The sequence below is a fragment of the Mustela nigripes genome, chromosome 16, assembly GCF_022355385.1.
Source record: "Mustela nigripes isolate SB6536 chromosome 16, MUSNIG.SB6536, whole genome shotgun sequence".
NCBI classification, from domain to species: Eukaryota; Metazoa; Chordata; class Mammalia; order Carnivora; family Mustelidae; genus Mustela; species Mustela nigripes.
This window is the reverse complement of record NC_081572.1, coordinates 4,817,291-4,835,471: the sequence shown is the minus strand read 5'-3', so window position 1 is coordinate 4,835,471 and position 18,181 is coordinate 4,817,291. Positions and strand designations below refer to the sequence as shown.

At 52.2% G+C, this 18,181-nt stretch overlaps 1 protein-coding gene across 2 annotated transcripts in view; it reads right to left on the bottom strand.

Moving 5' to 3' along the window:
• UBE2O (ubiquitin conjugating enzyme E2 O) overlaps positions 1 to 17,137 on the bottom strand; it is a 57,637-nt gene extending 40,500 nt beyond the window's left edge. For both annotated transcript variants that reach the window (XM_059380719.1, XM_059380720.1), the window contains exon 1: positions 16,671 to 17,137. In XM_059380719.1, coding sequence (XP_059236702.1) covers positions 16,671 to 17,069 — 399 coding nt within the window. In that variant the 5' untranslated portion in view covers positions 17,070 to 17,137. The remainder of the gene's footprint in view (positions 1 to 16,670) is intronic.
• Between the last annotated feature and the right edge of the window lie 1,044 nt (positions 17,138 to 18,181).

Genomic DNA, 18,181 nt, shown 5'->3' with positions numbered 1-18,181 from the left:
TCAGTGGGAGATCATCGGGGACTGAAGAGGCCCCGAGCCTGCAGACTTTCCCTACTAACCTGACCTACACGCCCACGCTCCCATGCCCCCCACTCCCCGCATTCACCCATCCACCTGCTGCTCTGGCTGCCAGCCGCCGTCCCTGTACTCGGACCTGTCCGTGGTGACGGGTCACGTCCAGACTGCCTCATGTTAGAGAGCACCTTGCTTGACTTCTACTCTCTGGCACCAAAAGCTGTTAATAAAATTCTTCAGAAAGATAACTCATAGGGCAGAGGATGAACTGAGGATTACATCAAGTGAGAGCTCAATTAGAAGGGTTTTTCCCGACATTCAAAGGCAATTATGTGAAATGCAACGTAGCATCGTGAATTGGAGACTGAAACAGAAAAAGGACTTCAGAGGAAAACTAATCTAAATGAAAGTGTGCAGCAGAGTTTATCGAGTAAAACCAATGTTAATTTCTTGCTTTTGACAAACATACCGTGTTACATAAGATGCTAACATTAGAGGAAGCTGGGGCACCTGGGTGGCCCACTCAGTTAAGCATCCCCCTTCTGCTCAGGTCATGATCTCAGGGTCCTGGGATCAAGTCCCCCATTGGGCTCCCTGCTTACTGGGGAGCCTGCTTCTCCCTCTCCCCCTTCTCCTCTGCTTGTGCTCTCTCTCTCTCAAATAAAACCTCTATTAAATAAAAAACATTAGAGGAAGCTGGCAAAGGGTATACTAGGATCTTTGTAACTTTTCTGTAAATCTCAAAAAGTGTTTATTTTAAAAATGTAAAGATGAGGGCATGAACTAGGACAACAATAAGAATAAAAGATATGGTCATTGGGGAGGGTATGTGCTTTGGTGAGTGCTGTGAAGTGTGTAAACCTGGTGATTCACAGACCTGTACCTCTGGGGATAAAAATATATGTTTATAAAAAATAAAAAATTTAAAAAAAAAAATTAAAAAAAAAAAAAAAAAGAATAAAAGAAAGATGGGGTCAGACTGCACACGTTTCCAAGGTCGGCCTGTCTCTTCCCTGGATGCTGCCGGCCATCTAAGACTCGGAGCTTCCAAAACTGAATCTACCTCACACATCCCAGTCCACGCTGCAAAGGGCCAGACTGTCACCCGGGCATGCATTCCAGAAGCCTCAGTCTCTGCCCAGCTTCCTGCCCTGACTCCCGGGACATCAGGAGACCCCATGTCTGTAGTGAACATTGGTTACTTGCCTAAAAGGTTATTGTTTAATGGGGACAGAGCATCAGTTAGGAAAGATGAAGACGTTCTGGAGACGGGCGATGGGGATGGTCGCGTAAGAGTGTGAAGGCGCTTCGTGCCGCCGAACTGCACACTTCGAAATGGTGAATTTTGTTCTAGTTTACCACCATCAAAAAACAAACATACCAGGGGTGCCTGGGTGGCTCAGTGGGTTAAGCCTCTGCCTTCAGCTCAGGTCATGATACCAGGGTTCTGGGATCGAGCCCCGCATAGGGCTCTCTGCTCAGCAGCAAGCCTGCTTTACCCCCACACCCCCCCGCCTGCCTCTCTGCCTACTTGTGATCTCTAAATTAATTAATTAATTAATTAATTAAAATTTTTAGAATAAATAAAATCTTAAAAAAACACACCCTCCCGATCGTCTGAGCACTCTGGGTGTGCAGACACCCACGGCTCCAGCCCCGTCAATGTTACACCTGCTTTCCCTGCACCCCCCAGATGGCCCTCAAGGCTCGTGCCCGCCACCCTCCACGAACACCATCCACAACCACCCTCCACAACCACCCTCCATCCCTACTGCTCGAACTCAAGGAAGCACCAGCACTGCTGATTCAACAGTCTTAGCTCTACTTGGGCATCTGGTCCCAGGGCCAAATGCGGCATCATCAAAATTATCCTTAAAAAAGCCCCTAAAGCCATCACTAAGTCCAACACGCCTGTCTTCCCCCGACTGGAACTCGTCGCTGCTTTGTCCACTGAATACTGGTCGAGCTGTCAGTTCACAGACAGGGGCCGCTTTTTTCTTTTATTTAAGACTATTTATTTGAGGGAGAGTGAAAGCAAGATCACAGAGGCAGAGGGAGTAGACTCGCCGCTGATCAGGGAGCCCGACACAGGACTCGATCTCAGAACCCTGGGATCGTGACCTGAGCCAAAGGCAGACGCTTAACCAACTGAGTCACCCAGGTGCCACAAGCAGGGGCCATTTTGTATGAAAACAGAGGACTTTCAACTCTCTTGTGCCTTGTGTGTGTGTGTATGGGGGGTGGTTGTGTGTGTATGTCTGGTGTCACGCAAATTAGATGCTCAAAAATATAACTCACCTGCCCTGAAAAAGCCTCCTAACTGGCCCCCGGCTTTCCAGCGCCCTCACCTCCTCCAGTGTATGAACTACTGCCAGGGCCAAGTTCAAAGTGGCTCCTCATTACAGGGAAAAACAACAACACAAACCCCAACTCCTTTACACCACAGAACCAGAGTGATACGAAGTCCCTCGGGGGGCAGCAGACCACGCGGCTGTGGGGGCAGCTTCCTGGGTTTCACCCACACTCTTCCCTTAGCACGTGACCTTGGACAGCCCCATCTGTAAGACACACTAAATAGTAACACCTACTCCACAGGGCTCTCGCAGAGAGAGCTGAAGAGCCCCCCTGGTGAAATGCTTCCCATAGGCCCAGATCCAGACCAGCCAACGGGTCCCCTCTCTCGCCCGCCTTTTCCTCATGCCCTGCCTGTCAGGAGGTTCAGAGCCAAACATTTCCACAGTCCTACTGGCTGGGATCGGCCTTTCCTGCTCTCATCCTCTCCAGAGTCTCCCCTGGATCTCCCCAGAGGCTCCCGGGGATAATGAGGTCGTTGCTCTGAGAGGTAGGGCGCCTGCCTGCCTGTTCTTGGGTTGTTTTTTGTTTTTTTTTTTTTAAATATTTTATTTATTTATTTGAGAGGTAGAGAGAGACAATGAAAGAGAGAGAGCATGAGAGTAGAGAGGTCAGTGGGAGAAGCAGACTTCCTGCTGAGCAGGGACCCCGATGTGGGACTCGATCCCAGGACCCGAGGGTCATGACCTGAGTCAAAGGCAGTCGCTTAACCAACTGAGCCACCCAGGCGCCCCTTGTTCTTGGGTTTTAAGTTTTGTTTCAATTTCTTACCTATAAATACTGATACACATAATAAAAGCTCACCAGGACCTTCAATTACATGTAAGCATAAGGGAGCTCTAAGGCCTCAGGGAACTATTTCTCCCAAATGTCATGCAAACCTCCTGCATCTGGCTTCGCTCATGCTGTTCCTCCTGCTCAGGACACCCTTCCGTCCCGCCACGGCTGTTCCAAATTCTTCTCCCTTTCCAGGCCTAGCTCAAAAGCTACCTGCATAGAAACTTTTCCTAATGGTCTCCCACCAACCCCCTCAGAAATGTGGTCTGTGCCTCCCAGACAGGACTCAGCACTTTCTGTCTCATGAAGACCCCACTGCCTCATCAAACGGAGCCCCGGGCACCAGCTCTGGGCCCAGCTCTGGTCAGGCACGGAGAGCGGTGAACCACTCGTCCCGCCCCTTACCTGCTGGTCAGGGAGGCCGTAAACAAGGACAGGGAGCGGTCAGATCTCGGACAGCGCGGCTCGGAAGAAGACCAAGTTCCGTGAGGGACTGGAGAGCGCTTTTCTCTCCCGCCAGACGAAGTTTCTGAAGCAGCGCAGGCTAACACACAAGCCATTACAGAAAGAAGACTGTAAAATATTTCACTCACAATTTTTAGGGGCGCCTGGTTGCCTCAGTCGGGAGAATGTGCAACTCCTGATCTCAGGGTCGTAAGTTCGAGCCCCACATTGGGCATGGGGCCTACTTTAAAAATAAATAAATAAATAAAACTAAATAAACAGAATCTGTAAAACACAACAATAACTTTTATAGTGATGACACACATATATGGCATCTTACATCTTGGATGTAATGAATCAAGTTTTTCCTTTTCCTTTTTTTTTTTTTTTAAGATTTTATTTATTTATTTCACAGAGATCACAAGCAGGCAGAGAGTCAGGCAGAGAGAGAGGAGGAAGCTGGATCCCCACTGAGCAGAGAGCCCGATGTGGGGCTCGATCCCAGGACCCTGAGATCATGACCTGGGCCCAAGGCAGAGGCTTTAGGCTTTAACCCACTGGGCCACCTAGGTGCCCTGTTTTTCCTTTTTCAAATGTGGCTCCTGTCAAGTCTGAAATTACAGATGTGGCTCACCTCCTATTTGCACTGAGCAGGACTCTTCTAGAGTGGAGATCGGCATACTATGGCCTGCAGGCCAGACCCAGCCTGCTGCCTGTTTGAAGTAAGATTTTACTGGAAACACCCGTCCGTTCACTTGTTGTCTCTGAATATTTCCACGCTACAACGGCAGAGCTGACTGGCTATGAAGGAGACAGTACAGCCTGCTAAGCCTCCACTATTTACTTTCTGGCCCTTTCCAGAAAGAATGCTGGCCCAGATCGAGGATGCTCTCTGGAGGCCCACAGCGCCCTGACAGGGGCCTGGGGCGGCGGTGCAGCCTGGGGAACGAGCCTCCGCGTGGGCAGCACAGACCTCAGGCTCTGGCCCTCGCTGGCCGGCCGGCCGCATGGCTCTGGGCGGGTTACAGGCGTTCTCCAGGTTGCAGGCTCTCCCTCTCTTATGGGGACACAGGCCACTCTAGGGAAGACATAAGATGATAATGCAAAGCATGTGTTACACCGCCTGGCACACAGCAGGAATCCACTGATGGTGGATGGATAAAAAATAGCAAATTTCAATCATTTTCCTCTTGGACCGGCTGCACTACACTCATAACAACTCCCGTATTTTCCTCCTAGAAGACATGAAAGCCCATGGAAGTCTCAGCAACGACTGGGTATTAATGCCAGTCCGCAGGCCATGGGGGGCGGGGGAAAGCAGGTCTTTCTAACAGGAACACTATGATCTGAAAGTACTACCCGGTTATTAGGGGCACTTAATGTCCCTTCCCTTCTGTCACCCCCTCTTTTGATCATTTCTGGCATTAACACTGCTACCAGAAGACGAAGGCAGAGGGGAGACGAAAACCTCAAACCAGGGACACCCAATAAAACTGGGGGGGCACACACACACAGAACCTACTGACATCCGTGGGGTTTCTGAAGGACCTACAGGTCAGTCCCAGCCAGCGAACTGGCCTCCCGGGAGCTCGTAAGACACGCAGGGTCTCAGGCCCACCCCAGCTCTTCTGCAAGAGCCCCAGATGGCGCCACACACATCGACCTTTCAAAGTTCACGTCTGGATTCCACGTCCCTGTGCTCTCCCCACCCTCCTGCTGCGCCTGGTGCACAGTGTTGAGCTGACGGTAGCCGACTCCTTCCGAGAAGTGGGCCAGGCATATGCACGCCAACTCCAGGCTGGGTGGGCAGGACGCCCCCCACCGAGCGCAGAGGCCAGCAGAGCACCAGGCCTCGAGCGTGTGCCCCATTGCTGTGCAGCTGGGGCGGCCCCCTGTCTCCAGCGGAGGGGCCTCGCACCGAAGACACCGGCATCTCCACTCCGAGCTCACACGTGTGAACAAACGCAGGTCTGGCCAGTGCTTCACCTGGGTGGTCAGAGCTGCTCCTCGTGAGAGCCTCGAGTGATGGGCGTGACCCCCATTTCAGAATCTGAGAAACTGAGGCTCAGAGAGACCGAGTGCTTCCACCAAGGTCTTAAAGCTCCTATGGACACAAACTTGGATGGCTCCTAAACGCTGGACTGGTGTTTTTCTTCCAGATCATTCAGAGCTTGCTCTGAGGACGGGAAGGAAACCCAGAATGGCACCATCCAGGGGGCCTTTTCACCGGCTTCACGAGACACAGCCTGAGCTCCCTCCCAGCCCAGGCTCCCGGAGAGCCTGCGGCTCCATTTCTGCTAGGTTTTAGCCCCAGACACAGCTACATTTCGGGCACAGCTGACACTGGCTCTGACCAGCTTTACCCTTGCCTACTGGGCTCCTACTCTACCTGGAGAGCTTCACGGTGGAAGTTGCTGGAACAGTCAACTACTGTTGATAAATCTGCCTTCCTAGTGTCTGGACGCCCACGTGTCTCAGTCCTTGAGCAGTTACTCACAGTGCTCTCAGAAGAGCCCAGCTTGGACAATAAGCGACACAGTCAACTTACCTAGAACCCTAAGGGGAAGTGTCAGCCGGCCAGGTGCCCACACGGCTCTGCACCTGCCACAAAATGCCTGGGAAAAGGCGCAGAACACTCTCTGGAGGCGAGTTGACTCCAACATCTCCCATGAAACTACACATGAGCCATTCAGAATATAAGCTTTCACCAAACGGAAGAACACACTGTCTTGGTTTCTCAAGAAGCTTCCAAGCCAGGGAGAGAGAACTCACGTGTGCCATGTAAGTGCCGTGGGTGGGGCGCGAGAGGCAGAGAAGAGCGCACGGGGCAGGGGAGCCCCTGAGATGCAGGCTACGCGAGGGGCAGGAGACCGCGCATGCGAGGTGGGCGAGGAGCCTCGAGTGACAAGCTAGGGCATGTCAGGAGGCTGGGTCCGGGCACAGTCCAAGCACTACTGTTCTTCTGGAAGGTCAGCCTGTGGTGCCGCATGCTGGGCTGAAGGAGGGCCCAGAGGCAGTGAGGCCGGGAGAGGTCAGCCCAGGCACGAGACCGTCGGAGAGCGAGCCTGTGCTGCAGGACGGGAATGCAGAGGATGTGAGAGGCATTCTGAACAAAGATCTGATGACAAAACAGAACAGGAGCCGGGAGTCGGGAGCCAAAGGCACAGGCAACAAAGGAAGAGAAAAACCGGACTCATGGAAACCCACAGAACGGGAGAGAACACCCGCAAATCGTATGGCTGATACGGGACTGATGTCCAGCATAGAGACAGCGCCTACAGCTCAGCAACAACCACCCCGGAACAGCCCGATTCAGAAATGGGCCAAGGACTTAAACATTTCTATCTTTTTTTTTTTTTTAAAGATGTTATTTATTTATTTGACAGAGAGAGAGGCAGCGAGAGAGGGAACACAAGCAGGGGCAGTGGGAGAGGGAGAAGCAGGCTTCCCACCACGCAGGGAGCCTGACGCGGTGCTCTATCCCAGGACTCCGGGTTCATGACCTGAGCCGAAGGCAGACGCTTAATGACTGAGCCACCCAGGCGCCCCTAGGACTTAAATATTTCTCCAAAGCAGGTATTTAAACTACGAAGCAGTACATGAAAAGATGCCCAACATCACCAGTCATTAAGGAAACACAAATCAAGACCACGGTGAGATATGACCTCACACCCATTAGGATGACTACCACGAAAAAGTCAGGAAATAACAAATGTCAGCCAGAATGTGGAGAAAGCGGGATCCTTGCACACTGCTGGGGGGGGGGGGGGGGGACGGGCATAGGGTGCGGCTGCTGTGGAAAAGAGAATGGCGGTTTTTCAAATAAAAGTAATACATTTACCATATGACCCAGCAATTCCACTTCTGGGGATCTACCCAAGAGAACCGGAAGTAGGATCTCGAAGAGCTCCTGTACACCATGCCCACAAGCTGGGTCGGACACGACAGCTCAGACGGGAGAGCTCCCCAAGTGTCCAGACGAAAGGGTCTGCCAGAAGCTGTACATACAGCTTTTGGCCTTTAAAACGAGGGACTTTCTGACCTATACTACCACACGGATGAACCTTAAGGCCGTTACATAAAATGAAGTAATATCTCACATGAGAAAGGAGAATGGTGGTGGCCAGCGGCCGGCGTGGGGGCGGGCGGGGCACTACTGTTCAGCGGGCATCAAGGTTCAGTTTTACAAGACGGCCAGCGGTCTGGAGACAGGGGACGGGGATGGCTGCCAGCATGAATATGTTACCACCGCTGAGCCGCATGCTTGCATCAGCATGGGGGCCTGAGAACGTACATGTAAAACGATCCCCAATATTCCGAATTTCAGAAGATGCGAGTTTAAGTACTTAGAGGCGTCTGCCATCGTGCCTGCTTCTAACTTTGTAAATGGCTCGGGAGAAGCTGTATTTACACACGCTCACACGTACGGGGGAAGCACAGATGACAGAATGCTAACCGCTGACTCACGATGCTTGGTGATCAGTACTCACTGGCCCCGTCTTTCAACTTCTCTGTATGTGTGAAGATTTTTCATGATCCAAAGTTGGAAAAAGGACTTTTTTAAATGCCACACATCTGGGGGTGGGAAGGACAGTTACGCTCATCAGACTTCGCAGCCAGAAAGAAGGTCCTCAGCTGGGCGAGGACAGGAGGGAGCTGTCAGGCCAGGGGCGGGGATGTGGTGCGGGTGGAAGCCACCGGACTGGCAGCGGCCATGCGGGTGAACCAGAGCGCTGAAGACAGGCCAGCAAGGCGGTGAGGGGAGCAGGAACATGATGCGGGAAGAAGTCTCACGGAGAGAAGAGGAAAGAGACTAAAGGCTAAGGAGGAAAATTCAGAAGAGTCTGGTCTGAGGAACCCAGCGAAGGAAGTTTCTGGTACGAGGTCAGGACTGACCACAATCAACAAAGGACAAGGACAAGGGAAAGGTGCGTGAAGCAGAAACCGGGAATCCACCAGCCCTCTGCGACCTTCAGGAGAGCCCCTGGCACCAGTGGGGAGAGTGGCCAGGGAGATGCTAAGGGGCTTGCGGGTTCTGAGGGAATGGGGCAGACACCCCTGGCGACCAGCAGAGGACAGGGGTGCCCCCAAAGCAAGCTGCATGTAGGGAGAGTCGCTCTTTCTTCCTGGGCTTGAGGATATCATCAACCTTCAGCGCCCTAAGCTCCCTTAAGTAATTAAACAGGCAGAGCAGACGAACAAGGGGATGCTTTCAGCACGGAGTACGAGGACATCTGCTCCTGACGCTTCCAGAAGCCATGCAAGACACAGAAGTGTGTGTCTGCTTCTTCCCACCTGCACCCACGAGGGCCAGCAAGTTGTCCTGCGAACACGCCAGTCACAACGGCATCACCGACCATCTCCACAGCAGCAGCTCCCGCGAAAAAAGATCAAAATTCAAGAAGGGGGAAGGGCCTCCTCAGAGCTGCGCAGTGGGCAAGGCTCTTGCTTGCAGGATGCAAATGAAGACAAGCAGAGACGCAGGAAATCTCTCCTACTAGCTGGGGGCTTCCATTTCATTACTGGATAGGATTGACGACTTATTCTTTTTTTCTTTCTTTTTTTTTTCCTGAAAGCACCACTCAGTACCTTAAATCTAAAGATTTTTAAATTGCCATAGCTAGAATGAATCTTCACCAGATACAGCTTTGTTACTGATTTAAGCCAAAAGTGATCTAGTCTTATTCCTTTGATCCAACTACAAAAACTTTAATGTGTCAGTCTCAGAATATACAAAGCCCTCAACCAGTCAACCAGCTTTGACCCCAATAGGCCATTCATTCCAGTACATACCGCCAAGCTGAATACTTCTGGACAGTGAGGGTATCATTTGCCTTAATGTTTATTTTATTTTTTAAGAGGATTTTACTTAGGGGCGCTCAGGTGGCTCAGTTGTTAAGCGTCTGCCTTCGGCTCAGGTTGTGATCCCAGGGTCCTGGGATCAAGCCCCTCATTGGGCTCCCTGCTCAGAGGGAAGCCGGCTCCTCCCACTCCCACTGTTGTGTTCCCTCTCTTGCTGGGTCTCTCTCTGTCAAATAAATAAATACAATCTTAAAAAAAAAAAAAAAGATTTTATTTATTTGAGGGTGGGCAAGCGGGCGTAAGCGTGTAAGCACGGGGAGGGAGAGAGGGAGAGGGAGCAGCAGACTCCCCACCGAGCAGGGAGCCCCAAAGGACCCGGGGCTCATGACCAGAGCCTAAGGCACATGCCTAACTGACTGAGCCACCCACGTGCCCCTGCAAAATGTTTAAATGGAATACTTGCTTTTCCCAATCCTGCTTCAGAAGAACAGAGTATATCAACTGTGGGCAGAACTGACCAAAGGACCCATCCAACTCGGTGAGCCCCGGACTGAAGGCAGGCCATCACCCCTCAGCCTCAGAGCGCAGCTGAAAAGCAAAACGAGGGCAAACTCACAAGTATGTGAGTTCAGAGGGCTATCCCCTAACATGATTCAATTTTATTCTGAACTATAAAAATTTCCAGAAAGCGTTCTGCTCCTCCCTGTCTGCAACCACAGATAATATGTCAGAGGGTTCCTAATACGGCCCCCGAGGCCGGCAGAAATGTCAGACACAGGAGCAGTTCTGACCGTGCGCCCTGCTCGCCAGAGTTGCGAGCGCTGGAAAGCGCGACCCTCTGTGGCCTGGGGCCCGGGCACTGGGCAGGTGGGGCCTCGGAAGGAGCTGCAGCTAAACACACCCAAATCCTAGTAGCTGGAAGTGAGAGCATCTTGTAAATGAAAAGGCACATTTCTCTCTTTCAAGCATCCATCTGAATCAGCACACCCTCCCTCCCCCACGCAGAAGCAGACTAAGCTCTGGGCAGGGAAACGGAAAACTGCCGGCAGTCACAGTCGCACAGCAGCACAGATCGGTCCTCCCTGCTAGAACTCCAGGATGGCTCTTAAAAGAGATCACCCCACAGCCAACTCTGAGGGGACCACCAGGGGCAGCTGAAACCGCGCCTGGGCCCAGCACTGTTGTGATGGAGATTCAGGTCACACACTACAACCACGCCCCTCTCGCAAAACCCTGGCCCCACGGAGGTTCTACTGGACAACATTAGGCCTGGGGATCAAAAAGTAAAAAAGCACAACTTCTCTAGATGGAACAGGAAAATTAAAAAAAAAAAAGAAAGAAAGAAAGAAAGAAAAGCAGGGCTGACAATGAAGTGGGGATGGGGAGGGCGCAAAAGGGCCTTTCATGTCCTACAACAAAACCAAGGTGGAGAGCACAGTCAAGTTTGGGGCCACTAAAGGGGAAGGAACCAAGTGGCACTCAGCCTCTCTCCCAAGAGTCCTTCAGAACCTGTCTCATGACTCAGCATTCCCAGCGGGAGGGTGACAACAGCAGCAAGAGAGGGGACAGGTCTTTGGGGGCAGGAGGTGAAGCAGGATTTCCTAATACTGACGGGTTCTGAGACAACACCGACCCAGTTCCTCGGACTTTGGGGGGTTGAGAGGGGGGATGAACCAGAGCTGGAACGAACATTCAACATCTAGGGGCACTCACAGGTTCTCTAGAAATAAAATGCGCTTTTTGACAATTACTTTGAGAATGAGTGCGGGGCCATGGAATGAAAGGTACAGAACAGAAGCTCCCCGCCAGGCCAGTGTCAATCTGCCGGCTCCCGGGTCCCCAGGGCGATTTCCCTCTCTCCTCCCACCCATGCCGACACCCTGCTCCTTCCTCTCTCCTCACCTGTGGTTACAACCTCTCCTACTAAGACTTCCAAGTGTTTGAAGACTGGATGATTAATGCCAGGCACAGGGTCTGTGACTCATGTTTAATCAGGGTGCTTGATACAGTAATGAACTATGAATCCTGAACTTAAACATTCTCAGGTGAGAGCAAACTACATCTACTTCAACCTGTAGTCAGGTTCCTCCACTTACTAGCAGTACGACATTGGACAAGTGCTCCTCCTCTGAGATACACGGATAACAGTAGCACCTAATTCACACGGTGGCTCGGAGCACCGAGTAATACACGTAAAGCACTCAGTGCCCGGCACACAGTAACACTACATAATGCTTGTCCTTATTACTGTTATTATTTTAAAACACGAAAGCAATACTCTACCATCCTTGTAATGCATTCTTTTGGAAATTTCAAAAGATGTCTTCCAAATTCTGGAAAATATATACACATATATATTCATTCCACGTCGCCCCTCTACCCCAGAGGTTAGTGGACTTTGGCAGGTGTTTCTTTTCCTTTTTCTTTCTTTCTTTCTTTCTTTCTTTTTTTTTTAAAAGATTTTATTCATTCATCTGATAGAGAGCACAAGTAGGCAGAGAGGCAGGCAGAGAGAGGGGGGGGAAGCAGGCTCCCCGCTGAGCAGGACCCTGAAATCATGACCTGAGCCGAAGGCAGAGGCTTTAACCCACTGAGCCACCCAGGTACCCCAAGATAGGTGTTTCTTTAAACGCGTATAAGTAACAGAGAGGGGGAAGTTCACGAGTGTTTCTAGAAGAGGCTCAATAAGAAGTCGTATCCATAATCTACCAGGTCATAAGCAACAACGTGATCAATCAGGAGGACTCCTCCAGCACTGAAACTAAGTCCTCTGGGGCACCTTTGGCCTCTGGAGACACAGCACTCTGTGATTCTCAGAACTGATGTCCCGAAGGCGTGGGGCTGGCTCCGTGAGACGGCCATCGGGACGGGGACCGCCAACAGTCCAGCGGCTGTTCTACCCACCTTCGCTTCTGCTTCAGGCTCGTTCTAGGGGCTAGAAAGACAGACCTTGTCTTTTCTCACGGAAAGAAATGAGGCAGTGACTAGGCCAAGGTCATTCAGAGTAGGTGACGGTTGGGAAGAGCACCCAAGCCTTCTGGCTTCCAATCACAGGACACAAACACACGTCCGGCATCTGCTGAAAGTGCCCTTGAGCGAAGGGGCAAGTCAGATAGAGACGCCTTCAAGGCGCTGAGTCCCCAGAGTTAGAAGGGGGAATCAAAGGACAAAGAATAAAATCACACAACAGCTGTGTGAGTCTGCAAGTGCTGTGATCCTATCTGAATAAAATGCAATTAGATGCACTCAGTCCTGCATCTTGGTTAACCTTACATAACTCCTTCCTATTACATCACTAAGAACAATTGTTTTTAATGGGCCCACACCTGGACAAGCAAGGCAAGCACCCTTCACATGCTATGATGCCTTAGCTGAAGAGTTTTCCCCAAGGAAACGCTGGCTTGAGTAGAAGCCAAAAATAAACCGAAAAGCCCATTCCTAAGGGACCTGTCATGAGGGATGCTACACACACACACATACACACACACACACACATACACACACACACACACACACACACACACACACACACACACTTAAAAAAGCAGAGTGACCCAGACATAGCTTTGATTTAGAGACATTAAACCTCAAGTCCGGAGCGGCTCTGGATGTTGTGGCAATTTGAAGCAAAAGACCGTGCACACGATGGGAAAACTAAAGCATAAACAGGAAGCCCCCGAACTTGGACTGACAGACAGTCTGTTCTCTTCCGAACAGGGGCTGTTCTGCCCAACCATGACAGGTGGAGACCGGAAGGACCCACCATGTCTAGCCAGTGCTCAAGAAGGCAAAGAGACTGTTGGCGTTTGGCTTTATTCCAAAATGCTACTCAAGGATGGCCACTGATGGGGAAGGGGCAAGTCTCATAGAAGATCTGCGGCCAAATGGGAAAAGTTGCAAGTGGGTAGGTCAGCTGCCACGCTGAAAGGGACAAAAGATTGAGGAAAGGAAGGAGCACAAGGCATGTGCTTGTTTTAAGCCCTAAAAAAGCTTAACTGTGGCTGTAGGAAGCCTCGGGTACTGGACCATAAATTCTGCAGTTTCAAGGGAAGAGCTACTTTTTTCCTCTCTTTCTTTCTTTTTAAGATTTTATTTATTTGACACAGAGAGAGAGAGCGAGAGAATGAGCACAAGTAGGGGGAGCAGCAGGCAGAGGGAGAAGCAGGCTCCCAACTGAGCAGGGAGCCTGCTGCACTCGATCCCAGGACCCAGCGATCATAACCTGAGCCACACAGGCGTCCCTACTTATTTTACTTCTGTTGATAATTTTCACTGAAGTGGCCAGGAAGGGGTAGACCTATTGGCCAGCCTCTTCATCTCTCTTTATGAATTCGTTCATTAAAAACTTGAGACTAGTATTAGGCCTTTACTCATTGCCCAACAAATTAACCTGAAAACTACAAAGACAGTCCACAGCCTACTAAACACTCCACATTAAAAGGGTACTATTTAAAAAAAAAAATCCAAGAGGTGGCAGCTTTAAAAAAATTATGTTTCTCGATACTGTCACCACACTATACTATCAGTAACTGGGTTCTCAAATCTCATAACCAAATTAGTGATGGAGGAGGAATCAGAACCTAAATGCTCAGCCTTGGTCTAGTGGCCTTTCCTTTACCGCACACTGTCACCTCCTCGGATTTATAAGGGGTGAGAGGTGGGAAGAAAAAAAAAATCTTCCTACCACTTCCTAAACTGCAAGGTCCCACTCAGCACCCTAGCTGGGGTCATCTATGCCTAGGGTTCAGGGTGACCTACAGCTACCTATCAGGTATACAGCCCCAAACATCCTCTATTTTTTTTAAAGATTTATTTATTTGACCGAGAGAGAGAGATCACAAGTAGGCAGAGAGGCAGGCAGAAAGAGAGGAGGAAGCAGGCTCCCCGCTGAGCAGAGAGGCCAAGGACTCCGGGGCTCAATCCCAGGACCCTGAGATCATGACCTGAGCTGAAGACAGAGGCCCAACCCACTGAGCTACCCAGGCGCCCCCCAAACTTACTCTTAATTCCTAAAAGGACTGGGTCTTGCCATCCACACAAGGACACTACACGCCACCACTTCCTAGAGTTCCTACGCCCCTTAGCCTTCCCTAAGTTCAGAAGCTACAGACACTCCAGTGGCAAAGAAAACACCGGCAGTGGAGCCACAAGAGAGTTCAACAAATTCAAAGCAAATCACAAGAGGGCAGCTTCCAAATTATGTTCACTGGTGCCTTACGATTACTTTCTATTTAATTCCTAGACAAGTATTTTAAGTCAAACTTGGGATAAGTACACACGGTGGCAGGAGGCAGACAGAACGTAACTGTAAATAAAGTTAACCCCCAAAGTCAAGATGAACAGGAACAACAACTGATAAACATGGCAGCTCCCGGCAGTGGAGCTGGGCTGGCCTGCTGAGTCCCAGGGCAGGGAGGCCATGACACAGGGAAATGAGTTGCATTCTGAAAGTCACCAACCTTTGGAGAAGATGGTTAGGGAAAAACATTTTTCAAAAACCCACAGAAAGACATCAGCAGCCGTTCGTTAGTCCAGACAATGCAGAAACACTATATAAAGAGCAAAAATCTTCTCCTTCCGATGTAATGACACTGGTGGTAATTTTTAACAAGCATTCCACTATTAAAAGTACGACTTTCCACATACTTTTGCACATGAACTTGTAATCTTCTTTCCCGAGTCAGAGCAGCTAATGCCTGATTTGCATTTTTCTGAGGGGAAGCCAGGGGTCCTATATGCAGATTTCTCTGTGGATGCCTGCACACTGGCAAGGAGAAAGGCCCTGCTGGGGGCGCCTGGGTGGCTCAGTGGGTTAAAGCCTCTGCCTTCGGCTCAGGTCATGGTCTCAGGGTCCTGAGATCGAACCCCGCATCGGGCTCTCTGCTCAGCAGGGAGCCTGCTTCCCTCTCTCTCTTTGCCTGCCACTCTGCCTGCTTGTGATCCTTCTCTCTCTGTGTCAAATAAATAAAAATCTTAAAAGAAAAGAAAGACCCTGCTGGCATCAAGTCACTTCTGCCACTAGGAAGTAGATCACCGGCTCTTTTGGGGAGTGGGTCCTTTCCCCTGCCAAGAGCCATTATCACAGACCCCCTTTGCAGCATGGCAAGAAGCCCTATTCCTATATGGCCTTTGTCTCCCAGTGTGTGAGAAACCCAGATTAACTTCTCAAGTGCCCTCCCCTGAAATCAGACCTGTCAACAGCCCAGGCCTGATTCCTGCTTAGAAATGTTTTTCTCAAGGGGCGAAGGAGAAGCAGACGAAGAAGGGGTGAGAGATACAGGGGTGTGTGCCCGCGAGTGTGAATCACTGATAGGAATTCGCACTCAGGAAAACAAGACAGAAGCAGCAGCCACCAAACCAACCCCGGTTCAAGGTTTTAGGTTTAAGATGCTAAACCCCTTTGTCTACAGGACTGCAATATTCACCAGCCTTACCCCAATACCTTAAGGGAGTCTGATGTTTGCATGACAGCTCAGGTCAAGAAAAAACCTTGGGTTTCCAAATGGGTGGCTTGTCTCCATCCATGGTTCCATAGTCATTTTTTTTTTTTCTTCAAAGTCCTACTGCACTTGGGAGTCCTCGGTCCCAGCCGCAGCTGTCCCATCTCCCCCACCCTGTACTATTAATATCACGGCTCTGATGGTTAATGATTTTACTCACAAAGTTCCCCGCAGCAATTAAAACGAGGCAACAAGGTAAAAAAAAAGGGGGGGGGGTGGGAGGTGGGTGGGTTTCTTTACCCATAATAACGCATTCTGCCATCTAGGGAACTTCTTGGGTTTTGATACCGCCCGAGATTTCCCCCTCTATCTTTTGTTTTGGAACGCCCACAGCCCTGCCCCGCACCGACCCGGCCCGGCCTTCCTTTCTGGATGCACAATGCAGTGTGTAGCTCCTCGGGGGTCAGCAAAACGCCGCACTGGTGTAATGCCGAGCGTGCCTCAGCGCCCAAGGAGTTCCCCACCGTAGTGGGTCCACGTACAAGATCTCGAGGCCGACACCCCGGCACCGCAAGGCTCGGGCGTCCCTTCGCGTGGGGAAGCCCGGGGCCCGGTGGCCCGCGGCTGGTGCAATGACTTTGCACCGGGGCGTCCCCTCCGCGGAGGCTCGTCCTCCCGCCTCGGCCCACTGCAGCTGCACCGTTCCGGCCAGCGCCACGCGCGCCTCCCCTCCCCGGCCTAGGGCTCCCGCAGCAACTCCGTCCCTGCGTCGGTCCCCGGCCGCCGACCCCCGGCCGCCGACCCCCTGTCCCCGCCCCGGCCCGGCCCGGCCCGCCGCACCTTGGTCTCCTTCACGTGCTGCTTGACGCCCTCCGGGTACCACTGGACGCGCACGTAGCCGCGGCGCAGCGGGCTGGCCCGGCCCTCCTCGTGGCCCGCGCCCCCCGCCTCGGAGCAGCCCGAGCTCCCGCGGCCCTCCTCCTCGCCCTCCGAGTCCGAGTCCTCGCCGTGGATGAGGCGCACCAGCCCGAAGTGCACCGAGCCGCGGTAACGGCCCGACACCAGGTCGTGAGAGAACAGCAGCCGCTGCGAGCCGGCTTCGGGGCCGGAGTCCGAGGACGGCCCGGAGGCCGAGTCCGGGGCGGGCGCCGCGGCGGGGGCCGCGTCCGGGGTCGGGGGCGCGTCCGGGGCCTGGGCGGGAGCCGGAGCTGCGGGCGCGGGAGCTGCGGGATCCGCCATAACTGCTCTGCGCGAGTCTCGGGCGGCGGCGGCGGCGCTGCTGGCGGTGGCGGCGGCGGCGGCGGCGGTGGCGGCGGCGGCGGCGGCGGTGGCGGCGGCGGCGGCGGCGGCGAACGCGGCACGGGGAGGCGGGGCCAGCAGGCGCGGGGGCGGGGCCGCGGCGCGCTGACGTGGCCCTGCGTGCCGCCGTCGTCAGGGAACCGAGATGCGGTTGCTAGGAGCTCCTGCCTCGTCGCTAGGGGACGCTGGAGATGCTGCCGGGGGCGGGGGAAGAGCGGACGCCGGGAGGGAGGGGCGGGGCCGGAGAGGGTAAAAGTTAGGGGGGCAGGACTGGGTGGGGGACCCGGGAGGAGGAAGCGCAGTGGGCACGAGGGAAAGGGGAGTGGCCGAGGTGGGGCGGAGGATGGTCCCGAGACTGTCAACAACCTTTAACGAGCCTCCTCGGCGTCTCCAGCCCAGTCCTACGCGCTGGGAGGGGTAAGGAAGAGCCGGACACGGTTCCTGTCCTCTAGGTGTTTACAGCCTAGCCGGAGAGACGACACAGATGCATATTAAATAGCTAAAACCAACTCCAGGGCAGCTTGTAAGCAAAGCTATAAAAGATTTAGAGAACGAGCCTATCTGGAGTGTATTGTATTAGGAAATTACACGCAAAGTTTGGAAGGTCATGACCCCGAAGGATCAGAAAGATAAGCAAGCATTAGTGGCCTCTCTGGTTTGGGTTTCAGAGGGACTCAGAGCTCCATGAGGCTTAGTATACATGGCGAGATGTGGGATAGTGAGGTAGTTAGGGGTAGGGGCCGTGGATTCCAATTCCTGCTGCTGCCACTTACTAATCTTATAAAGGTAGGTAAGCTGGAAAACTTCTTTTCACCTGAATTTTCTCATCGGTAGAAGAGGGGTGGTAATACCGAACACGTCTCTTCCAGCAACTGGGAGAAACAAAGGAAACACAATCATGCCTGACACAGTTCCCTCCGTGAAGCTTAACCCTTGCTGGAACATTTCAACCCTCCTTCCTAGACCAAAATTCTAGACACGCAGAACTGTTAAACTTACGGTTTGCTCCATATTGCCATTTTAAAATATAAAAAGTAATTATACTAATGTGT